Source organism: Lontra canadensis, unplaced genomic scaffold, assembly GCF_010015895.1.
Source record: "Lontra canadensis isolate GAN:19392208 unplaced genomic scaffold, GSC_riverotter_1.0 scaffold78, whole genome shotgun sequence".
Classification (NCBI taxonomy): domain Eukaryota; kingdom Metazoa; phylum Chordata; class Mammalia; order Carnivora; family Mustelidae; genus Lontra; species Lontra canadensis.
In genome coordinates this window covers 981,080-1,007,712 of record NW_022631072.1, presented here as the reverse complement: position 1 = coordinate 1,007,712, position 26,633 = coordinate 981,080, and the positions used below count along the sequence as shown (strand labels likewise).

General features: G+C 36.8%; 1 protein-coding gene across 3 annotated transcripts in view; it reads left to right on the top strand.

The window, feature by feature from the left end:
• MEMO1 (mediator of cell motility 1) overlaps positions 1-26,633 on the top strand; it is a 113,222-nt gene that overhangs the window by 42,785 nt on the left and 43,804 nt on the right. For 2 of the 3 annotated variants that reach the window (XM_032881838.1, XM_032881837.1), the window contains 2 exons: positions 10,870-10,951; positions 26,469-26,537. In XM_032881838.1, the coding sequence (XP_032737729.1) occupies positions 10,870-10,951; positions 26,469-26,537 (151 nt within the window). Of the gene's footprint in view, positions 1-10,869; positions 10,952-26,468; positions 26,538-26,633 lie in introns of those variants that run through there. The other variant, XM_032881839.1, reaches the window with a different exon arrangement.

Below are 26,633 nucleotides of genomic sequence, written 5' to 3'. Positions count from 1 at the left end.
TGGTTGTCTGAGGGGAAAAGCTGGAGAGGCATTGATCCTAATGGGAAGCTACAGATATGCCATTAAAAATAAACTTATGGAAACTTTAAGCAATGAAAGTCATGTAAGGCTTCAAAGTAGTTTGGAGATAAAAGTTTATGCATTTACGTGTTGCTCATTTGTAGATTATGTGATTTTTTTTTTTTTTTTTTTTTTATGGCATTGAAAAATCTCAGTTCTAAACCTTCCAAGAGCCTGTTAGCTACATTCATTCATATAGCATGGACAAATAAACTCCTTTATGGCAGTGGACCTCACATTTTTTTTTCCTTATTTTTTTAAGTTAACATATAATGTATTTTTTGTTTCAGGAGTACAGGTCTGTGATTCATCAGTCTTATATAACACCCAGTGCTCATTATAACACATACCCTCCCCAGTGTCCATTACCCAGTTACCCCATCTGCCTTCCTCCCTCCCCTCCAGCTACCCTCAGTTTGTTTCCTAAGATTAAGAGTCTCTCAAGGTTTGTCTCCTCCTCTGGCTTAGTCTTGTTTCATTTTCCCCTTCTCTTCCCCTATGATTCTCTGCCTTGTTTCTTAAATTCCAGGTATCGGTGAGATCATATGATAATTGTTTTTCTCTGATTGACTTACTTCGTTTAGCATAATACCCTCTAGTTCCATCCACGTCCACATTTTAATATTAATATCAGAGTCACCTGGAGAGCTTGATAAAAGCTTGTTTTTGAAAAATGGTTGCCATCCCCAGAGATTGTTGTGACAGTAGCTCTGTGGTAAGACCTAGAGATCTCTTTAAATAAATACATCAGATGATTCTGGTCTGCAGACCTCTTTTTTGACTATTGTTGGAGAGCCCCCATTAGTGAAAAATCTAATTATAGGAGCATATCAAAATCTCTAGGATTATAATTTAAAATAGCAGCATGATGCAGCAGAATCAAAATCATTGATTTTGAATTTGACTTGTCTTCCATAAAGACCTGTGGTTAGTAGTTGTTTGCTAAACACTGGTAATGGGAAATTTGTGGCTGGTAAGAATCATATTGCTATTCCATGGTCCAAGTAGAAAATAAATATCTCAGAAGCCAAAAATATATTTTTCTTAGAAGTTAAATTGCTCTGGTTCAAGAAATAAAATATTTGGTTTTTCAAATGCTAGGTATAAGGACATTAGGTTTTAATTTTTATCAAGTAGGGTAATGGGTTAAATTACTTTCTCTTTCAGAACATTTTTTTGATGAGAATGTTGAGGTTACGGTGCAACAGTCATTGTCATACATGGTGAATAATTATGAATGGATACAATTTTGGATAGCATTTTGAATATATGTATGGAAATCTTAAAACAGCTCATACTGATTTACATAGTAATTCCATTTTCCGAGAAATTCAAAAATAAAAAAAATTTAAATATGAAATAGAGACACATACTACAGAATTTTTTATAATAGTACAGAAAAATTGCAAACAACCTAAACATCTTATAGTGGAAAAATATTTAAGGACGAAGTGATCCATTCATGCAATGAAATGCTATTTAGCCATAAAATGTCTTTAAGGAGTTCATCATATAGTGAAATGCTTATGCTATAATGTTATTATGTAAATAAAAGCAGAGTACAGAATTGTAGATCATTTTAAAGATTTATGAGGAAATTTGGAAAATACTAATTTTCAGATTTTTATCATTGTGGGATTGTTGGTTTTTACCCCATAATATGTATTCCCCCAATTTTCTATACCAAACATATTTTTTACAATAAAAAATAGCAAACAGAATCAATATTTTGATCCTAAAAAAAGAGTTTACATAAGATACTACAGCCAGACACTATCAAGGGATTTAGTCACATCATTTTGTAGGGATAAGGAATGTGTTTATCAACAGAAAATAGGAGTAGGAATAGATAATTCAAATTAATGACTATTAATGGGATCACTGTTAAGCCTATTTTCAGACTACAGTTTTATGTGACTTGAAGGGAGAAATACACTGTGATCCTCCAAATTTGAACCCTTTTAGGTAGGAAATGCTAGTGAGGCCGCTATTAACTTTGTCAAAATTTTGAGAAACTATATGAGCGGGCTGAAGAGTGGTCAGTGATTTCCAGTTGGACAAATATAAGAGTTGGTTGATTTACGTTAAAGGTTATTCATTCGAGGAGTAATTGCCCTTATGCAACTGTGTTCTGAACTACAGAATTTAACTACAAAATATAAATAAATTCTTAAAATGTTTAAATAAATTGGTTGGTAATAAGGAATCTAAGATATTTGGATTTGGCCTAACCTTTGAGATTTTTGTCAAGGAGAACAATCAATGTTCTTCACAGCAAAGGTTTTTTGGGAGGGTTGATACAGTAACGCTCTAGACAGTTTTGGGTTAGATTCAGTGTGACAATTCTTGTGGTTTCAAGAGCATGTTGTTTTCTTTGTGAATAGTCCTATCACAGATACATAAAAACAAATAGTATCCCTTGAGATGTATCTAAAAATAAGATACTAGATTTTGCTAATAGCATAGCAATAAATTTTAGGTATGTGATCATAGTATAGTATCAATAATGAGAGAAAGAATTTGGGGAGAACTGCAGAAATGTTACTTTTAAAATTAAATGAGATTATTAAATGAGATTATTGTACTTGGTAAGGCTTCTGAGAAATACTTTTCATTGTAGTTAGAAGCAGTGGTCTCAAATGCTGGTTTTTGATGAAGTTTTTGCTATTCTGCATTGAAATAAATATCAGAATATTATAGTGAGTGTAGTTTATATTGCCTGCCTTTTTTCATCAAGGTGTATATTTTCCCACATTTTAGCATTTCTGAAATTGAGATGTTCTATAATCAATGGCACCTAAACATCATTGTTGGTTGTGAAATAGTTGCCACTGTGTACATATATGTGAACTCAAGGACCAATCCTGCTTGTATGACTGGACAACAGCAGTCCGTTGATGTTTTAATTAACATGCCATTTAAGGACCATTTACGGAAGAGATTACCATTGCCGTTCCTAGCTGTCTTCTGAAACCTGTGGTTAGTTGCATCTTGTGACGCTTTTTGTAAGATCAAAAAATGTATGGCATGGGAACTTGTATAGGTAGTTGCTTGGACTAGAGTCCCAGAGGCGATAGAAGAACTCCTTCTTTTCTTCCTCCCATCCCTCCTTCCCTCTGTTCTTCATTTCCTCCTTCCTTCCCTCCCTCCTTTCCTTCCATTCCTTATTTACTTACTTATAAAAGATTTTATTTGAGAGAGAGAGAGAGAGAAAGCGCACAAGCAGAGGAAGGGTCAGAGGGAGAGGGGCAAACAGACTCCCCAGTGAGCAGGGAGCCTGATGTGGGTCTTGATCCCAGGACCTTGAGATCATAAACTGAACTGAAGGCAGATGCTTAACCGACCGCAACACCTAGGTGCCCCTAGAGGAACACTTTTAAAAGAAATAGTGCATCACTAATTATCCAAATGGTAGAGAGGATGATTTTATGGAAGAACAAAGGGCACCAATGACTGTGAGTTAAAAAACAATTTAGATAACAGATTGTGAATTTGAAGACATTTTTCAGAATCTCTTTTTTTATTATTATGTTCAGTTATCCAGCATATAGTATATCATTAGTTTTTTTATTTAAACATCTCATTTATTTTTAAATTGAATTATTAACATACAATATTAACATCAGTTTCAGATGTACAACATAGATTCGACAATTGTGTACATTACTGGATCATCACCACAGTAAGTGTGGTCACCGTACAGTGTTATTATTGTTGACTATATTCCTTATGCTGCACTGTTCATTTCCATGACTTACTCATTCTATAACTGGAAGTTTGTATCTCTCAACCCCCTTTATCGTTAGTTCTTGATGTAGGGTTATAGATTCATTAGTTGTGTATAATATCCATTGCTTATACCACATGTGCCCTCTTTAATACCAAGAATACTTTGAATTTATTTTGCTTTTTAAAATATAAACATGAGTATCATAATTCATGTTTAAATAAGTTGAAAATAGCTTTTCCAATAAAAAATTCTAAGTGATAAGTAGCCATATGTCCTTGTTTAATTGGGAACTTTTTTGTCTTAGTGATACATGAAATAATGATGCATGTTGATACTGCCGGTATCTTCGAGTCAATGAAATGTGGTTAATTTATTCGGTTTAAAGGACTGAGATTATCTTAAAATTGTACTCATCTTACTTTTTGGTTTTATTTATTTTATGAAGTCATGGTGATCATAGATAAATGGTTGATATATTTTAAATGTCCTTTCTTAGTAAACTAAAAAAACTGACACCCCTGTGTTGGTTCCCCTATTATTTTTGGAAATTTTATTGGCCTGTGAAATTCAGAGATCCAGCAGCCACTCTTAAACAAGTCTAGCATAGGGGTGCCTGGGTGGCTCAGTGGGGTAAGCCTCTGCCTTTGGCTCAGGTCATGATCTCAGGGTCCTGGGATCGAGCCCCACATCAATGTCTCTGCTCAGAGGGGAGCCTGCTTCCTCCCCCTCTCTGCCTGTCTCTCTGCCTACTTGTGTGCACTCTCTCTCTCTCTGTCAAATAAGTAAATCTTTTAAAAAAGAAGTCTTAACATAAATTTTTTAATTTTTAATTTTTAAATTTTATTTTTAGATTATTTATTTATTTGACAAAGAGAGAGAGACAGACAGACAGACACACAGTGAGAGAGGGAGCATAAGCAGGGGAAGTGGGAGAGGGAGAAGCAGGCTTCCCATGGAGAAGGAAGTCCGATGTGGGGCTTGATTCCAGGAATCTGGGATCATGACCTCAGCTGAAGGCAGACACTTAATGACTGAGCTTCCCAGGTGCCCCTTATTTTTTATTTTTAAAGAAAGATTTTATTTATTTATTTATTTCACAGAGAAAGAGAGAGTGCTAGCAGGGGGAGCGGCAGGCAGAGGGAGAGGGCAAAGCAGACTCCCCACTGAGCAGAGAGCCTCACAGGGGGCTCCATCCCAGGACCCTGGGATCATGAACTGAGCCAAAGGCAGATACCTAACCAACTGAGCCACCCAGGTGCCTCTATCATCATCATCATCATCTCCTCCTCCTCCTCCTCATCCTTCTTCTTCTTGTTATTATTATTATTATTTAAAAAGATTTATTTATTTATTTATTTGACAGAGAGAGAGAGAGAGAGAGAGAGAGATCACAAATAGAGAGGCAGGTAGAGAGAGGGGGAAACAGGCTCTCCGCTGAGCAGAGAGACCAGTGTGGGTCTTGATCCCAGGACCTTGAAATCATGACCTGAGCCTGCCTAACCCACTGAGCCACCCAGGTGTCCCCCTGTCTTATTATTTTGACTATAGGTTAATTTTTCTAGTTTCAATAGGTTTCACAGAATGAATGCCAGTAAAATACTAGGTGCTGACAGTGTGCTTTCGTTTGGTTATATATTTTTTGCTTCTGTTTTGTCCCTTGTTACTTTGCCTTAACAAATCCCCTGGAATTAAGTTTACTCTGTCAATAGTCAGGGACCACCTAAGGAAGAATGGTATAAAAAATTTTATGACTGTTGGTCATTCTTTATGTGGGATACTTTGAGCCACACTAGAAGGCTCTTCTAACCAAAAATGTCTTTTTTTTAGCTTGCCCTGGTGTCTGAAGGTTTTAACTTTCAGCCATTCTTTGTGTTTGAGACACTGACAGAAGCTCCATGAAGGCAGATATTGCATCTGTCTTTTTTTATTGCTATAACTATAGCATCCATTCCACTCCTTGGCACATAAATAGGTGTCCCATAAACATTTATTCAATTAAAAAATGAAGGCAAATGTTATTTGTGACATTAAAACATTGTTAGTCATAGTTAAGACCATGATGTGCTAGTTTATTTAATAGAAGAGACGAGCTTATAGAACACATGACTTTCTGTTCAGAGTGAGCAGGCCACTAAAATTTTTTGTTTGCAAAGAAGAATAGGAAGAGCAAACCAATCAGAAAAGTGTAGAAAACCATTTTGGCTTACTTCATTGCATGTCTTAGAATGGTTCTGTTAACAAGTTGCATAGGAAAAGCAGGGCTGAGGAGGGGTGTGTTTATGTGTGTATGTGTATGTATGTTTAATATCTCTATAGTTTTGTCACCATGAGAATACATTTCCTTGTGAAATTGTCCAACTCAAGTAGGATAGAAGCAGAAGTGTTGTTAATTTTCATCACAGTAAATACAGCCCATTATTTATTGTCTATTTCCTAAGGAAGTACCTGAAGCATTGATCCTCTGGGAACCTACTTTTAATATCTTCCCAAAGAAGTAAATACCCATTTATCCTTCTCAGGGCAAAATGACATAGCCATTAGTTTTGCTAGGATTTAACAATATTTCTGATTTTTCTACTCATCAGTGTGCCTTCAAAACCAGTGATATTTGGGGGCACCTGGGTGGCTCAGTGGGTTAAGCCGCTGCCTTCGGCTCGGGTCATGATCTCAGGGTCCTGGGATCGAGTCCCGCATCGGGCTCTCTGCTCAGCGGGGAGCCTGCTTCCCTCTCTCTGCCTGCCTCTCTGTCTACTTGTAATCTCTCTCTGTCAAGTAAATAAATAAAATCTTTAAAAAAAACAAAAAAACAACCAGTGATATTTGAAACACAAACCATATTTTGTTCATCATCTTCATGTGTTAAGGATACCATATTGCCAAGTATCAGTCTCTCTGGAAGAACTCAAATTCATTTTTTTACTTGATATTTTATAGATCAGCAGTTAAGCAACCATAATAAATAGATATGCTCAGTTGTCTTATTCAAAGACAATTAAGAAAGTTGGAGTTTAGCTTTTACCTTAGGAACCTTTTAAGGAAATTGGTCCTTTTATAGAAGGACTACTAAAAGACCTTAATTTAATGCTTAAAAATCAGTGAATTTGGTGGCAATAGAGTGGCTAAATTGGGAGATACTATGTTCTTTGCTTTTATCCATTATTCAGTTTCTGTTTTGTAAACTTCCTGTATGTGGAGATATTTAGAGCAATACTTCTTTTAAGTTAACACAGAGTTTATTTGGCAGCTAAAACTTTACATTGAAAATCTGAACTTTTTCCCTTGAGTTACTAATGAGGTTATGTAAAATAATGGTTTTTGGAATTGTTCTTAATTTTAAGTTATTAAAATAAATTACATTGTTTGCTGAAATCAGAACTTTTTTGTACTTTGGCATTTTATAGATGGGCTGTTCATTATAAACTTGACTTGTTTCTGTATTTAGTCCTAAATATATCCAGAGGGATAACCAAGTCAGTAGATGTTTAATGTCAGTGGGTATCAGGGAAAAACAAATCAGAAGAAATAAAGGGATATTATTTCATACCTATCATTTTGCCAAAAAAATTAAAAATTCTGTCAGTATCAAATATTGATAAGGATGAGGGGAAATGGGAAATTTTAACCATTGCTGATGTTGGAGAAATATAATTTAAACCAAAACCTCCATTTCAGAAAAACCTCTCTTCAGAGGCAGAAGAGAAAGAAAATAAGCATTGAGCCAGAATGTGAAGCACATCACAGTCAATCTGCTAAGAGATTTCAGAGATCTAAAGAGAGCTCACCCTTTTATATGGCCAGATACAACCTATTACATACATGTTCTCAAGATAAATTGTAAGTAGTGCTCAAGTCAGAGGACTTGATAGCAACATTTCTCACACATAGTTCATTCTAAATCAGTTGGTAATTGCGGTGACCATATGTATTTGTAACTGGCTAAAAATAAACTTGTGTTCTTATGATAGGAGATAATTTTGCAACGTGGAAGTAGATGGTCAGATAGTTAGGTTTCTGTCTTCCCACAAAAACTGGCAGAAAGGGGCACCTGGGTGGCTCAGTCATTAAGCGTCTGCCTTAGGCTCAGGTCAGGATCCTGGGGTCCTGGGATTGAGCCCTTCCCTGCTCAGCGGGAAGCCTGCTTCTTCTTCTCTCACTGCCCCTGCTTGTGTTCTCTCTCTCTATCAAATAAATAAATAAATAAATAAATAAATAAAATCTAAAAAAAAAAAAAACTGGCAGAAAGAGGGTGCTGTCTTCTTTGGTGCGAATCACATTTCAGAGAGTCCTGGGTTGCTGGTTAGAAGCTTGCTTGCTTGCTTATTTATTTATTATTTAAAGTAAGCTGTGTACCCAACATGGGGCTTGAACTCAGGATCCCGAGATCAAGAGTCACATGATCTACTGAATGAGCCAGCTCGGATCCCTAGAAGCTTATGTAGCTTTTAAAAACATTTACATATATTTTAAGAGAGAGAGAAAGAATTTACAATTGCAAGTTTTCTAGAGAAAGTGCTCTAAGACGAATGTGTTCTAAGGCAAATCTCTTCCCTTTTAAATTTTATTTTAAGTAGGCATCATGTCCCACGTGGAACTCAAACTTACAACCCTGAGATCCAGAGTGTCATGTTCCACTCACTGAGCCAGCCAGGGCCCCCATTTTCCCCTAATTTTTAACAGGAAGACTTCTCATTTTTATGCCCTTACACTGATGGGTAAATTGATCTGGCCACTTTAGTGGGCAATTTGCAGTGTTCTGGTGATCCAGTACTTTTATTCGTGGTTAAACCCCAGAAAAACTCTTAAAACATTTTTTATTTATTCATTTGAGAGCAAGAGAGAGGGAAAGCAAGTGTGTGTGGTTGGGAGGAGCAGAAGGAGAGGGAGAGAGAGAGAGAGAATCCTTAGCAGACTCCCCACTGAGCATGGAGCCTGACACAGGCTCTATCCCACGATCCTGAGATCCTGACCTGAGTGGAAATCTGGAGTTAGTTGCTGAACCGACTGAGCCAAGCAGGCTGCCCCCAGAAAAACTCTTTTTTTTTTTTTTTAAAGATTTTATTTATTTATTCGACAGAGAGAGAGATCACAAGTAGGCAGAGAGACAGAGAGGGGAGGGGAAGCAGGCTCCCCGCTGAGCAGAGAGCCTGATGTGGGACTCGATCCCAGGACTCTGGGATCATGACCTGAACTGAAGGCAGAGGCTTAACCCGCTGAGCCACCCAGGTGCCCCAGAAAAACTCTTAATACATGTTTATAAGACACTTGTAACATTGCATATTAGCAGTGAAATAGTGGAAACAACCAAGTGTCTGTGAAGAGAATGAATAGATAAATTTTGGTGTATTTACACAGTATAACACCGCATTAAAGTGAGTGAACTAGAGTTACACAATCAGCAAGAGTACCTGTTATCAGTAATGTTGTACTAAATCAAATTATGGAGGAACATGCACAGTATATTGATGTAGTATTTAAAAACATTCAGAACAATATGTATGCAGAACAATGCATATGTTTATGGGTATATACATTAGTAAAAATATAATGCAATGATAATCACCAAAATCAGAAAGTGATTTTGATTTCCCTTTGAGGAGGAAAATGTATAATGGGATCAGCAAGGTTTTCAAGTGTGTCTGTAATATTTTATTTCTCAGTAAGGAAGATCTTAAAGAATATTAAAAATTTAATTTTTTGGGGTACTGGGTACATGGATGTTTGTTTTATTATTATCTAGGTTCTTCTGTAACATTTAAATATTTTACGATTAAATGCTTAAAAAAAGAGAGCCAGAGGAAAAATGCTAATGGTAAGGATCTAGTTTGTGCAGGAGACTAGGACAATTAGAGGAGCAGAGTCCTTGAGAAGACAAACAATGGGACCCAGTGGAGAAGGAATTTGTTTGACTTTTGATAGGAGTAAGGTCAATGTGTTGACAGAGGAGAATAAATGGTAGAATAAATGGTAGGAAGAGAATAAATGGTAGAATAAATGGTAGGAAGAGGAAGTAGTTCTCTTTTGAATTTAGGGTGACTAATGTCCAGGTTTGCCTGCAACTAAGAGGTTTCCCAAGATGCAGGACTTTCAGTGCTAACAGTGGGAAAGTCCTTGGCAAACCAGGGTGGTTGGCTATCTTCTGATTTTCCTTGACAAAATGAAAAACCATGATCATCTGCTGGGGGTGAGAGGGGAATGAGGCTTTAAGGTAAAATGAGAAGCTATATGAAGAAATTATCTTAAGGCTGGGAGAGCAAGTTCACGAGGTTAATGTGGTATGATTTCTGAGCTTTGCTAAGGGTCTGCAATTTATGGGTATAATTTTAAAGTTCATATGGTTGTGTTTGTCATCTTATTCAGCTGAACAAGTGAAGATACTGTGTTTGACTATGGGGGAGAAAGAGGAGCAAGAGTGAGGGTACAGGTAAAGAAATGATTCAGAGTGATGGAGCAAGTCTCAGGCTGGGTAAGAGGGGAAGAAGAAAGGGGAGGAAGGATAGTGGGGAAAGTAACTCAGAATCTGTTGGCAATGAACAGATTTCTAGAAGTGAACTGGGAAGATAGGCAGTGAGGAGAGTGGGGTGCTTGAAATTGAGATTTTTGACATGGCATAGTCACTGGTTATCAATGTGATCATCAGAGTAGGGGCTGGACTGGATAGAAGGAAAGGTTTTGGGTATGGGAGTGATCACTCCATGGATGTGATTTTAGTGATTAAGGCAAGTTTTGGTGCTCTGTAAACAGTCACTCAGGTGTTTTCTTTTCAGATGCCTAGAGGCTTTTGTTTCTTGTTTTATTTTGTTTAAACAGTGCCTCAAATTATAGATCATATTGTTCTGGAATGAAGATGGTTGTCAGTAAGTAAATGGATAAAAGCAAATTTTGTTTAATCGGTACATGGCCTTCTCTATGGCTTGCTTAGTAGTCGGTTAAGTATCAAACATTAACGTACAAACTAATGATCCCAGTGCCCATTAAGCCATTTTAGTCCCAAATAGGTTTAATAAGGATTTTGTGTCATGTATGGTTATATATAGTACATTTCTCTGCTAACTCCAATTTCCTTCTTTCTCTTTTTATAGGACCGCAGCTGAATGCACAGCTAGAAGGTTGGCTCTCACAAGTACAGTCTACAAAAAGACCTGCTAGAGCCATTATTGCACCGTAAGTTTTAAGGGTCTTTACCATGATGTTTCATATATTAATTATTAATGTAGAATAGTATCTACAGATGGCTCTAAAAATTTAATAAATGCTGTATTTTGAGCTGAAGAAATTATATTTAGTCGTTTTCATGATTCCTTTCGCTTTCACTTTAACTCAAGGATAAAGGAATTGGCTATTTTCTCAGGTGCAGTAATTTTAAAATTTATTTTTTGATGATAAAACTGACTTTTAAAACGAAGGTAATTTGCAGTGTATAAACTTGGTGATTTCAGATTGATATAAATGACTAAGTTCTGTTTTAAATAGTAAAAAGATCTACTTTAATTCAGCTAACTTTTTCCTTATAATGAAAATTATAAATTATTAATTATAGCCTGGGTGGCTCAGTTGGTTGAGTGACTGCTTTCGGCTTAGGTCATGATCTTGGAGTCGTGGGATCGAGTCCCACATCGGGCTCCCATCTCCATGGGAACCTGCTTCTCCCTCTGACCTTCTCCCCTCTCATGCTCTCTCTCACTCTCAGATAAATAAAACCTTAAAAAAAATAATGAAAAAGATACGTTAAACAATACCATGCAATATGGAGTAGCGACCAGATATTTGGAGAAGGGGTAGCTTTTTTTGTTTTGTTTTTAATGAAGAAAATCTGTGACTGTTTTGTCTTTGAATCTTAGAAGGCGTTCTAGAACTACAGGCTAACAAATACAATTAACAATGTGTCTGTAAGTGATAGGAATTCAGTTCATTTTGATTTGGTTTCCAGTGCTAACTTTCAAAACACATTTTTTTTAAGCACATGTTAACTGTTTTCCGAGAAGAATAAAGGTTGGAGTTTGTCCCATTTCTTTCACAGCAGTGTCTTTTGTGTAACTTCTGTTGAATTTGGTTTGGTGCCCTGATAAATAAAAAATAGTGAAAATAAAAGCATCTACTTATTGAAGAATATGAGAATTAAATAAGTAAATACACACAAAGAGCCTACATTAATGTCTGTCACTTAACAAGTATTCATAAGGTAATTCATAAGGTAATTTAATGTTAGGTAATTTAATGTGCCAGGTGTTTTGTTAAGTGGTCCATTTGTGTGATCTGACTTGATATCATGTAATAGATATAGGAGGCTGACTGTACCATTTATATGATATGTGACATACAAGTAACATAATCTCTTATGCCTTTGTCTCATTGGTAAAATTGGAATATTAATAATACCTCCATGTAGTTTTTTGATGATTAAATGAGTTAATCTTTATTAACTTATAGCATAGTAACTTAAGCTATTATTTATTTAGTCATTCAGCAAATATGTACCCAGCTAAATGCCAGGTGTTCTTAATGCTACTTTTTGTTTCATTGAGGTTTTTGGGGGAGGTTTTATCTTGTTCTTTTTTGGGGGGACATTTTCCTGTTTTCTCAGTTTGCTTGACTCTGTGTTTGTTTCTATGCATGAGTATTCAAAGAGTGGCCTCCTGTAGCAGATGAACCTTATCTTTCAACCTTGCCCTAGCTCTTGGTTTTCTCTGAAACCTTTGTGATTGTCTAAGCAGCCTGATTTATTCCTGATAAGTCCCAGTTGTTGAGAGTGTGCCAAGACTTGTCAATGTTCTGGGGGGTGGATCTCAAGCAACCCCCAGTTATAGGCTGATTGGAAGCCAGACCCTCAGGCAGCAGGTTTTAAAATGTGTAGGCATATATAGTCCTGTAGGGCTGTAGTTGTACACCCTGTTGGCCTCCAGACCAGGTGATCTAAAGGTGTCCTCTGGGTGACAGTGACAAAAACCAGGGCTTTAGATGAGTGTATAAGCTCCTTTTTGGAGGTCCTGGCAAAACGTAGTGAGGCTTAGGGAGAGTGTAAAGATGGTGTCCCCTGGCTCCCTTTCCCTGAAAGCACCTCCACAGCCTCCAGGTGTGTAGCTGATGTGAAGTGTGGTGCTCAGGCTGAAGCTCTGGGACAAGTAAATAGGCCTATTTCACAGAAAGACTAGGGATGTGTTTCACACTACTGTCTCTATAGTGAATTGTCTCTCTGATTGTTACAGCGCTTTTGGACCCAGTAAAGCAGGCCCCCCGGCCACCAGAGTAGGCGATCAGAATGCCCCCTGTGTAGACTGCATATGCCTGCCAGCTTTAGCAGGCCCATAGGAGAGCACATGGCTCATGCAGACAGTTTTCACACAGGCATGGGGGAGCACAGGGGTGGATTACCCTGTTGGTGCTCTCAAGGCAGAGGGAGAGAACCATAAAGTCCCTACCAGTGCCTCTGTCCCTGGAGAGAGGTCCAACAGGCCCCTGCCCCTCTGACAGATGCTGTAGGATTAGCCAGTGAAACTCCTTCATGTGTAGTCTGGGCGCTTTTCAAATTGCTGCTTTTGTGCTGGTTTCCAGGGTGACTAAGTCTGCATGTGAGCCCTTTAAAAGAAGTATCTCAGTTTTCTACAGCCCTTTGGGTCTCCTGGATGTGAGCCCTGTTGGTGTTCAAAGCCAGATGTTTTGGGGGTTCATCTCTCTGTTACAGTTCTCAAGGATTGGGGTACTTGATGTGGGGTATGAACCCTTAAGTCCTCAGGAAAAAAACTGCATTTGTGAGATTCCTCCTGATTGTGGGTCCCCATGCCAGGGGTGGGATTTTGAGAAGACTTTATCTTGCTTCTCTTTCCCAGCTTGATGTGGCCCTTTTACCATTTGTTGCAAAATGTTCAGCTAGTTTTCAGGTCTTTTCTAGAGGGGATTGTTCGATTTGTGGCAGTAGATTTGGTGTGTCCATTGGGTGTGAGTTTAGCATCTTCCTCTGCTGCCATCTTGGACTACCTCCCAGTGCTGCATTTTGCATAAACTAAAATTGCTACTTTCATGGTGCTTAACATTTTAGTACATGGGAAAACAGACAGTAAACAAATAATTATAGGCATATATCAAAGATTGTGTGGGTTTGGTTCCAGACCACTGCAATTAAATGAATATTGCAATAAAATGAGTCAAGTGAATTTGTTTCCCAGTATGTAAAAGTTATGTGTATACTGTAATGTATTCTATTAAGTGTACAATAGCATTATGTCTAAGAAAACAGTGTATATACCTTAATTAGAAAATACTTATTTCTAAAAAACATTATCAATGAGTTATAATCACTAACAACAGATAGCCATAACAAATAATAGTAATAATAATAATAAAGTTTAGACTCTTGCAGGAATTACCAAAATGTGATACAGAGACAAGAAATGAGCAAATAATTGGAAAAATGGTGCCAATAAACTTGCTGATTCAAGGTTGCCACAAACCTTCACAGCTTGTAAAAAACAACAACAATGCAGAATCTGTGAAGCCCAGTACAGCAAAGCACAATAAAATGAGGCATGCCTGTATGTTCTGTATCAGGAGCTAATGGATGCTGAGAATAATAAAGCTGATGAGAGGATTGAGAGTGACAGTATGGGTAGAGAGGTGCTGGTTTATATAGGATAGTAAAAAAAATGTGGTGATAAGGTAACATTTGAGCCTAAATAATAAAAGAGACAGGTTCTGCCGATATCCAGGGAAAGGGTTTTCAGGTTGAGGAATAGCAAGTACAAAGGCTTTGCAGCAGGATATGCTTAGTGTAGAGGAAAAGCAAGGAGGACAGTATAGCTGCAGTGACTTGTACAAAGGGAAGAGGAGTGGATGAGGTTGGCTAGATCATGAGGAGGCTTTGTAGGCTATTGCAAAAACCTTGGTTTTTATTCCAAGTGATAAAAGTCATGAGAAATTTTGAGCAGAAAAGTGACATGACTTGACTTAGGTTTGAGAAAGATTGTTCTTGCTATTGTATGGATGGTCTGTTTCATGGAAACAGAGTCTAGGAGGCTTACTATAATAGTACAAGAGAGAGATGACAGAGGCTTTGGTTGGGGGCTAGTGGTGGAGGTGATGAGAAGCAGTGCACTATGGATATTTTACAAAGTAGGATCAGTAAAGTAAAGTAAGAGTCAGGAATGACTCTTGAGTTTTGGCCCATGAAACTGGAAATATGGAATTGGTTTTATACTGATAAGGGACAGATGGGGTAGAAGTGGGAAGTAGACTTTAAGGTGTTTATGTAGAATTTAGGATTGTATTTTGACCTTGGTAAATGTTGAGATGCATGTTTACATATTTGTAAGTGGAGATTTCAAATGGGCAGCTAGGTATATGAATCTGGAGTACGGAGAAGAAGGGCTAGACTGTGTTGATAAATATATATGGTATATATGGGGAATATATATAGGTGTATACATATAGATATATATTTAGGTATATATGGGGGTATATGTGTGTGTGTGTGTATGTAAGTCTAAACAGGCTGTGGTTGCTTAGTGAAGAAAATTTGGACAAGAGAAGAGGTCCAAAGACTTAAGCCCTTAGACAAACTTATTTTATTTAGAGATCAGGGTGAAGATGAGCATTTGAAAAGGAGGTGCTAAAGGAGGACCAGTGGGACAGGAGGAAAACTAAGAGTAAGTGGTGTCTGTAGGAGGCAAAAGGATGAAAATTTTTTCCTCAGTGAGGAGAGAATTAATTAACTGTGTCAAGTTCTGCCAATAGGTCAAATAAGATGAGGATTGAGAATTGAAGATTGGATTTGGCAATAGGGAGATAACTGGTGGCCTTGATACAAACGATTTCTGTGGAGATGAAAGCGCAATTGCAGTGGGTTCAAGAATCAGAGAGGGAGATAAAGTGAGGATAGGTTTTTTTTGTTGTTTTGTTTTAAGATTTTATTTATTTGAGAGAAAGAGAGCAGGAGCGGGATGAGGGAAGGAGGGAAAGGGAGAGAGAATCTCAAGCCGACTCTGTGCTGAGCCGTGGAGCTTGACACAGGACTTGATCTTATGACCCTGAGATTGTGACCTGAGCCAAAATCAAGAATCCAACACTTAACTGAGTCACCCAGGAGTCCTGAGAGTAATTTTTTTTTTTAAGATTTTATTTATTTATTTGAGAGAGAGAAAGGGGAGGGGCATGAGCATAAGGGGCGAGGAGGCGGGGGAGGGGGGGGGAAGCAGACCCCCGCTGAGCAAGGAGCCTGATGTGGGACTTGATCCCAGGACCCTGCGATCATGACCTGAGCTGAAGGCAGACACTTAACTGACTGAGCCACCCAGGTGCCCCAGGGTAAATTTTTTTTTTTTTTTTTTTTTTTTTTTTTAATGAACTTTCCTGTAAATCAAGGGAATGGGGCACAGGGAATATGTTGTCAGGTGAGAAATTTTACTTAAGATGGGAGATGTTAAAGTGTTTATAATATAGATGAAATGATCCAGTAGAGAAAGAAAAATTGATGCAGGAATAAAGGGGAAAGTTTGCTTAATCCTTGGTTGGGTGAGAAACAATGGGTTAATAATCATCTTTTTATAGTAACTCATGACATAGGGTCTATGTCATTCTCATCACTTTGCTGGTATTTGACTATTGTATGTGACCTTCCTAGTTAGAACTTGTTTCAAATGTGGGAGGTGTGCTAAATCAACATATAATTAAGTCAAGCTTAGTTATTCATGAAAATGTAGCTAGACTTGTTTCCTTTTTATAGTTAGCTCTAAGTTGAAATTGGCAGTGGCCTGGGAAATGAAATGTTTTAGTCTAAGTTACAAATATATTGATTTGTAAAGGATTTCCAAATTACCTTAAGTTTTAAAAAGAGTATTTGAAAATAGTTTTGGGTTTGGTGTGCATGTTTCTGTTATATAGCAACTTTGTAGTTATGTTTATGCATATATAATGCAATTTCCATTTTGTTAACATATGAAAATTTTAAATATAGTCAAGTTTATCTTAGTATGTGGTTTCCAGAAGTAATTATTTTCCTTTCCAGCGGAGGTTTTTTTTTTTTTTTTTTTTGGTTTGGTAGAAAAGCAACAACAAATACCTTATTGTTTTGTAGGCACAAAAGGGTCTTTGTTAAGAACATGCTTATTTAGTAATTAGAAAACTTAAAATTTTAAGATTCTACTTTTATTTCAAATAAACATTTTTTTTGAAAGATTGTATTGTTAAGTGATCTCTACACCCAACATAGGACTCAAACATACAACCCTGAGATCAAGAGTTACATGCTCTAGTGTCTGAGCCAGCCAGGCACGCCTGAAAAACATTCTTTAACGTTTATAAAATTTAGCTCTCTTGGACCAGCTTTTCTTAGATTTTTGCCTTCATAGGCATAAATCATGTAAAGGGAGCCTTAAATAGCAAACAACTGAGAACCTAGATAGCATACTTTTAAAAGTGCTTAAACAGATTGCTTATTTGTATATAGATATAGATTAAATAGAATAATGTCATTAAAGAATATTGACCCATAAACCATCTATTGATCAATCTTAATGTTTCTAATCTATATGGCATATAGGCAGGTGTAGTTGGGAGATTGAAAAGAATTTAATTTGATTTAAAAATGTCCTTTGGTTGAATTTAGGACTTTACTGGTCTTGAAGTATAGGAAACAGTATGTTGCCCAGGGATATATATTGAAATAATTTCATGAATTGGAAGTTCCAGAAGCCTTCCTACCATGACTGTCAGACACCTTCATGGCAAAATTGTTGTTTATCTTGCAGTATGCAGGAATAACTCAGCAGCCCTTAGAATGGAGCTGGACATTAAGTATGTATCACTTAAGAGACCTCTTATTGAATATAAAAATATAATCAGATAATTAGGAGGGGGCTTACCTATACCATAAAGCAGATACTATGGATATTGTAGCTGTCCTCATACATTTAAACTAGAGTTTGATTTTTTTTTTTTTAGTAGTGAACCTAGTAGAAGTAGTATAAAGGATACTTTCACTTTTCATTGTGTACCTTTCTCTATTATTTGACTTTTTTATACGGTGTGCAATTATTACTTTGAACATAAAAATTATTTAAAAAAAATTAAAAGCTTGGAAACATTTATATGGAAGACCATTTTATATACAGTGAAGTACACCAGTTCAGCTCTATTGGTGTATATGGTGAAACAATGAATCTTTATAAATCATGTAGTTAATTTAAGTTACTGGAGATGTGTAACTTGTTTATTTCTAGTCCTTCTTTATTTTAAGCAGTAGATTATTCATGGCAGTATCTCAGGTCCTGCATATTCTAGCAGTAAAACAATCTAGATGTGCAACATTGTGGTTGATTTATTCTTACTTGACTTGAATAACTTTAATAACTTTCCTTAGTTCATAGTATTGTTCATTTAATATTTGTGAGATTCATTTTGTAAAAATAAAATACTCTGCATAATGACTTTCTAACCTGAACATTTCGGGGGAATATAATCATCTGATATTTTTTTATGAAGCAGAAATCTTGAGGGCCCCCAAGGAATGCCTATGAAAATAAAAGAACAAAAGACGAGGTGCAGTGAAACAGAATGGAGAGTGTCAGTGTGAGGCTCCTGCTTCTGGAAACTGCTTAGAGCCATTGTTGTTCAGGTGGATCCCATATGCTCACAAGTGTTTTTAAATTTAGTTTCTAGCTTTCTAGATCATAGCTTACCTTAGGTAGATCTTGTAGACTTATTGCTGCAGGAGAGAATTTCATCTGGTCCAGTCTTCTCATTTCATCTACTTCAATCTTTTTATTTTGCATTTTTGCTGCTATTAAGAACTGGGACTATGAGAACCTGATTTTGTTGAATCCAGGTTTTTTTTTTTTTTTTTTTTTAAGTTGTTCTCCATATCCTCTTTGATGAAAAGTCTCTCATAGAATGAGTGGTAGACTTTTGGCATTCACACTTTATGGTATTCACCTGTAATCTTGAAGGTTTCAGGATGAACAAGTGAAAGTCCATGTCATATAGTAATTGATAATTTTCCTGACATAGGAATTTAAATTATACCCACACTGCAAAGTTGCTGTGTGGGAAACTGTCCTTTAACCAGCAAATGACCATAGGTGATGCCTTGCATCCTGATTTGATTGCATTTCTCTGTGGGGCACAGAAATTTTGGAAAATTAGGAGCTGGACTTCGTGATATAAAGTCTGCTGTGAAGGAGTAAAGGGAGAAGCAGAATTACCCTGTGTTACAAGAAGGATCAGTTTTTAGAGGCATGGTTTTAGTCTAATGAGAAAGTGATAGATATTAAAGTATAATTTTGAGTTTGCCTTCATTGAGGTTACACTGGGAACCACAGTGACCTGGAAAAGCCAGCAGGAATGACTTTGCATTAAGGTTTTAAGAGCCCATGAAATACTGATTGGGATACACTTTTACAATGTATATTCAATTATCTGTAGAGCTCACATTTTCATTGCTCTTCTAACTATAATGCATAAAACAAAGAAACCTTAGATGTTCCTTTAGTGAAGCCTCTTTTATTATGTGTGATCCCTTAATGAAACCTTGTTTCCACATGTATTTAGAATCACAGATTCTGTTAGCAAGAGAGAAGGGTTTAGGAGCAGAGGATCAATGGAGAGATTTGATGATTATTAAAAATGGCTCTGTTCATTACCATGTATCTGGGCCAGGATAAAGTAAAGTAGAAGAAATTTTTTCCTTTGGCTATGATCTTGGTCCTTTCATGAAGTAGAGTTTCTCATGATGTGGGTAAAGAAGGATGGTATACTTAATGATTTAAACAAAAAATACTCTGCACTATATATATATATATATATATATATATATATATATATATATAGTGCTATCTAAATAGATGTTTTATTCTGTATTTTTTTAAATTAAAATTTTTTTTCAGTGTTCCAAATTTCATCATTTATGCACCACACCCAGTGCTCCATGCAATACGTGCCCTCCTTAATACCCACCACCAGGCTCACCCAACACCCCCACTCCTCCCCTCCAAAACCCTCAGTTAACCCTCAAGTTAAGACTCTCCCTCTCTTTTTGCAACTATTTTGTCTTTACTTCAAGCAGGCTTTTAGGCCCTCATATTCAGAAAGGACTGAAATATTGAAATCTGAGTTCTATTATAAAACATATTTATATCAGTTAATCATGGTTTCAAAACCAGTCTTATAGGATATAAGGTATTCTTCCAGTTTTTAGGGTTGTTGATTTTCCTACTGCATGAAGACCTTCCCTTCTTCCTTAAAATGTATAGAGGTCTCTTATGGTGTTTAAGAATGGGTTCTGGAGCTGTACTATCTACCTTTAAGTCCTGCTGTGACCACTTACTATTTGTGTGACCTTGAGCAAATGTCTTAACCTTTCTGCTTTAGTTTCTTCATCTATAAAAGAAAAATAATAATTCCTGTCTCAAAGAGTTGGTGTGAGGATTAAATGAGTTACTGCTTTGAATTACGTGGATGAGTGACACAGAGGAAGCTGTCAGTAAATGTTAGTTATTACCATTATCGTAATTATCCTCTTTCTTCTCTTCTTCATTCACTCTGTACCTACTTGGTTACCAAGATATGTCGGTTTTTCTTTTTAGATTGTAGAACATTCATGTTTCATTTCCCACTGGCAGTGGGACCTTTCTAGAACATGACATTTTGTTAACTCAGGCCATGGTTTCCAAGACAAACATTTGCTACCTCAGGCCACGGTTTCCAAGAGAGCATCATTTAACACCTCCTGCTTCTGATCTCATATTTTTCAGTACTAGACTAATAACAGTTTTGTGCTGTAACTACCCTGCTCTGGAGTGTATAGCAGTTTTTCAGTAACTTGTTTTATCAAGCCTAGACTTCTCTGTCTGACTATGGTTTAACCCTACTTCTTGTTCCACTCAGGCCGGTCTCCTGTTTTCTCAATTACATCAGTCACTTGAACATTTGCTCATGTTCTTCCTTCAACTTTTATGCCCTTCCTTTGTGCCTTTACCTTTCTGCTCTTAGTATTTCTATTCTATCTATACTTTAAGAATGCAGTGTTTCATTTTTCTATTTTTTTTCTATGATTTTTATTTATTTGAGAGAGAGGGAGTCAGCCAAGAGAGGGAGAGAGGGAGCAGTGGGAGGAGAGAGAGAGAGGGATGAGCAGACTTCCCACTGAGAAGGGAGCCCGACTTGGAGCTCAATCCCATGACTTGAGCCAAAGGCAGATGTCTACCAACTGAGCCACCCAGGCATCCCAAGAACCCATTGTTTCTAAGATGACTTTCTGGCTTTTAAGAACTACACGTGGGTAGGAACAGGATTGGTAAAACTGGGAGATAGTCATGCTGCAAGACTGATTGAGAGATCAGAGTATGGACTTAGTTTCAGGGCCTTTAAATTCAAGAATAGCAAACAAGAATTAAAGTCTGAGAAGCAGATCTAAGATGGAAGGACCAGCTTAAACTGTAAGGTTGGGACGTGGAGGTATGGGATATGAGAGACAACTGAGAACGAAGCAGTATTGAAAACATGAGATGTTATTCAGGTTTTAGACCAGGACAGGTCCTGATGGATCAAAGAATTTCTAAGGTCCACATGACTGGGCAAGGTAGCATATTTCTGAAATGAGAAGGGGAGCCAGTTATTAGGAACAGCTGTTAGGAATCTGAAGTAGTCAGTTTTGGGGTGTTGGGCACTGGAAGACTTGGGACATAACTGGAAAAAATTGAGCCCCCTGGTTAGGCTAGAATATCAAGATGAGGAAAACTGTGCTGAGCCATACAACAACTTACATTTCTTCTGGCTAAGATTAGAACTGGGTTGTGAGAATATTGCTGTACTGAAGCAATTTGATAGGCTCTCTTGCCGGAGGGATATGGATAGGGTGACTACCATTAATCCAACCAATAAGGCCTTCGGTGACTTCAGGTGCTTAGTGTAGGTGCCACATTACTTAACTCTTGATTAAGCATCCTGCTATCCTGTATTGCTATGACTGACTTATGTGAATCTCTTTTTCTCCATTCATAGTTTAAGCTAGACCAAATGATGACCCTTTTAAAAACAGAGCTCTATTTTGCTAGGATTAACATACAGCTGCCTATATTTAAAGGTACAGAGGGATACATCTGAAATATGTATATACCTGTGAAACCATCACAATTAAGGTAATAAACATATTCATCATCCTCAAATTTCCTTGCGCCCTTTTGTAACTCTTCCCTTCTGTACCTCTCTGTCTCTTCTTTCTACCCACGTACATTGACTTACTCTGTGTTGCTACATGCTAGTTTTTATTTGAATTAGTAGGATTATACAGTATGAACTCTTTTTGTCTGGCTTTTCTCAGCATATTTCTTTCTTTCTTTCCATCTTTTTTTTTGCATAATTATTTTTGAGTTTATCAGTAGTTCATTCCTGTCTCTTGCTGAAGAGTATTCCACTGTAGGACTAACTCCTCAATTTGTTTATCCATTCACCTTTGGAGGAACATTTGGTTATTTCCGGTTTTTGACTGTTGCAAATGAAGCTGGGGTGAACATTTGTGTACAAATCTTTGTGGTTATAATGCTTCCAGTTTTCATAGGAGTGGAAAGCTGGGTCATATGGTAGGAGTATATTTAACTTCTTAAGAAATTGCCAAACTGTTTTCAAAAGTGGTTGTAACAGTGTAGCCTGGGTTTCAATTCTACATCCTGAGCATACTTGGTATGGTTACTCTTTTCAATTTTAGCTATTCTGCTGGGAGTTTAGTGGTAGCTTTTTGTAGTTTTAATTTGCCTTTCCCTAAATGATATTGAGCATTCTTTTTGTGTGCTTATTTGCCATCCCAGTATATTCTATGTTGAAGTATTTGTTCAAAGCTTTTCCTATTTAAAAAAATTGTAGTAAAAATATACATAATGTAAAACATACCATCTTAGGCATCTTTATTTTTTATTTTTTTCAAAAAAGATTTTATGTACTTATTTGAGAGGGACAGTGAGAGAGAGAGATTGAGAGAGCAGGAGAAGGGGGGGGTCAGAGGGAGAAGCAGACTCCCCATTGAGCAGAGAGCCTGATACAGGTCTTGATCCCAGGACTCCAGGATCATGAGTTGAGCTGAAGGGAGATGTTTAACTGACTGAGCCACCCAGGTACCCCAACATTTTTATTTTTATTTTTTTAAAAGATTTATTTAGGGGCATGTGGGTGGTTCAGTGGGTTAAAGCCTCTGCCTTCAGCTCAGGTCATGGTCCTGGGGTCCTGGGATCGAGCCCCGCATCAGGCTCTCTGCTTGGCAGGGAGCCTGCTTCCCCCCACTCTCTGCCTATCTCTCTGTCTACTTGTGATCTCTGTCTGTCAAATAAATAAATGAAATCTTAAAAAAAAAAAGATTTATTTATTTATTAGAGAGAGAGAGAAAGAGCACATGCATGTATATGTGGGTGGGGCAGGGGAGAGAGAGAATCCTCAAGCAGACTCCCCACTGAGTGCAGAGCCTGACTTGGTGCTTGACCCCAGGACCCTGAAATCATTACCTGAGCTGAAATCAAGAGTTAGATGCTCAACTGACTGAGCCACCCAGGCACCCCCCCCATCTTACAGTTTAGTAGCATTAAATATATTCTTGTTATTTTGCAACCAATTTTCAGAGCTATTCGCCTTACAAAATGGTTACCTGTTTTAAGTATTGGGTTTCTTTTAAAATTTCTTTACATATTCAGATATAAATCCTGTGTCAGATATATGTTTTACAGCTATTTTCTACCAGCCTGTGTTTTATCTTTTCAGTTTATTGTACATTTTGTAATCAGTTATGGCAGGAATGAATTACTCCACATTAATTGGCAAGTTGCTATAAATCAGGGCTTGATTTACCTTTTGTTGATTGTTTGTACTTAAGAAATGGGGAAAGTGTTAATAATGCAGATTAAACTGAAAAGTATGTTGTGTCTGAAGCTTTTACATTATAAAAAGTGTAAAAGTATGGAAGCAAATATTCCTTCTAATATTTGAAAACTGTTTTCTAGTCAGCAGAGAATCATTCAGGTCCGACATATGTCTTCATTGTTCCATCGCTTGGGTATGGATATGGGAATTTGGCAAAAATCAGTGGAAGTCTTCTGTGACAATCAGTTGACTGTGGAATTGGCGATAAAGAGATTTATATTTTTTTCATTATTTGTAAATTGTGTGGTGCATATCTTTTTAACTCAGTAGAGTTTATAGTAAGCTTATGTACACATATGTACATTTTTTTTTCCTGTAGAGACAGTTGTTAAATATTTCCCAGCATACCACTGGCCACACACTCATAAGTAAGCACCAGGAAAATGTGTTAAACTCATGTAACTTGAATGAGTCAAGAAAAAAAAAATGAGGTCAGGAAACAAAGTCATTCCATAGGTGATAAGAGAATCAAATCTAATTCTGAAACCAAAAGATGAAAGGGATGAATAGTAGGGGGAGAAAATGAAAGGCATAATCCACAGAAAATCAAGTCCGTTCTCTTATTACTAAAGACATAGAAGAAGTGAGTTATTTTCTTCTAGGAGTTTTATGATTTCAGGTCTCACAGTTCTTCAGTCCATTTGGAGTTTTTGTATATGGGTATAAGAACATGGTCCATTTTCATTCTTCTGCCTGTAGCTGTGCAGTTTTCCCAATACCATTTGCTGAAGAGACTGTTCTTCCCTATTGTAAATCCTTGCCTCCTTTGTCATAGATTAATTGACCATATGAGCATGGACTTATTTCTAGGCCCCTATTCTGTTCCATTGATCTGTCTGTTTTTGTTCCAATACCATACTTTTTTAATTACTACAGCTTTATGATGTATCTTGAAATCTGGGATTGTGATACCTTCAGCTTTGCTCCTCTTTCTCAAGATTGCTTGGCTGTTTGGGGTCTTTTGTGGTTCCATACAAATTTTAGTACTATTTGTTCTAGTTCTTTGAAAAATACTGTTTGTATTTTGATAGAGATTGCTTGGGATGTAGAAATATTTTTCTAGATATCTTTTCAGGCAAGGGAACAAAAGCAAAAATTAAACTATTGGGACTACACCAAAATAAAAAGCTTTTGTACAGCCAAAGAAACCATCAACAAAACAAAAAGTCGGCCTATTGAATGAGAGAAGATATTTGCAAATGATGTATCTGATAAGGAGTTAATATCTAAAATATATGAAGAATGTCTACAACTCAGTAACAACAACAGCAAAAACAAATAATCTGATAAAAATGGGCAGAGGACTTGAGTAGACATTTTTCCAAAGAAGACATACAGATGGGCAGTAGACACATTGGGAAGATGCTTAATCACTAATCATCAGGGATATGCAAATCAAAACCACACTGAGAAATCATCTCATCTCTGTTCGAGTAGCTAGAATAAAAAAGCCAAGAAATAAGTGTTGGTGAGGATGTGGAGAAAAAGGAACCCTCTTGCACTGTTGGTGCAAATTGTTGCAGCCACTGTGGAAAACAGGTTGGAGGTTCCTCAAAAAATTGAAAGTAGAGGAGCACCTTGGTGGCTCAGTTGGTTAAGTGTGCCTTTGGCTGAGGTCATGATTTCAGGGTCCTGGGATTGAGCTTCTCTTTTGGGCTCCCTCCCTGCCCTGTGGGGAATCTGCTAACCCTATGCCCATCTCTCTGTTTGTGCACACTTTCTCTCTTGAATAAAAAAATAAGTAAAATCTTTAAAAAAAATTAAAAGTAGAATTGCCACATGATCCAGTAATTCCACTACTTGGTATTTACCCAATGAAAACGAAAACACTGACTTGAAAAGATACATGCATCCCTGTTTATTGTAGCATTATTCACAATAGCCAAGATACGGAAGCAACTCAAGTGTCCATTGGTATAGATGAATGGATAAAGGAGATGTGATATATACACACCCACACATGCATGCATGCATGTGCACACATAATCAATGGAATATTAGCCATAAAAAGAATGAGATCTTGCCATTTGTGACAACATGGATGGACTTAGAGGTTATAAATGCCTAGTGAAATAGATCAGAGAAAGACAGATAAATATGATTTCACTCATATGTAAGATGTAAAAAAAAATGAACAAGGAAAAAAAAGAGATAGAAAACCAGACTATTAAATACTGAGAATAAACTCGTGGCTGCCAGAGAGGGGGAGGTTAGGGGGATGATGGGTAAAATAGTTAAAAGATTAGGAGTGTACTTGATGAACACAGAGAAATGTATAGAATTCTTGAATCACATATTGTATACGTGAAATTAACATAACACTGTATGTTAATTATACTTCAATTTTTAAAAAGTATAAATAAAAAGAAAATAGAAAAAGAAAGTGAGTTGCTATTGTAGGATATTTGTTTTGGTCTGATTTGATTTGCTCTGGGTCTCATTGCTATGTAATAGTCTGCTAATAATATCGAAGAGGAATGTTAAAAACTCATGTATTATTAGTATTACATAGCAACTTCCAGTAAGCCTGGAGTATCTAAATTTAATTGTTTTTAAGACCAAAAAAATTGCAAAATACTTTTTAAAATTTAAAATTAGAACATACAACTATTACATGTTCTCTGTTGTGTGCTAGAGTTTGCATCATTAGCTACATTGCTTTTTTATCTATACACTTAATTCTGTAATGTTTACCATAGTTATTATATTTCTTTCAAGAGGTTTTTTTTCTTTTGAGAATATCTTGATTTCGAATCTGATGATTAAGTTTAAAAAATATTTTGTTTTATAGCCACGCAGGATATACATACTGTGGGTCTTGTGCTGCTCATGCTTACAAACAAGTGGACCCATCTGTTACGTAAGTAATACACAGTTTTGTTTAAGTGAGAGGGAATTATAACCACTTTGTCACAGAAGTAATTTGTTTTGGCGTGCTTATTGTTATATACTCGAT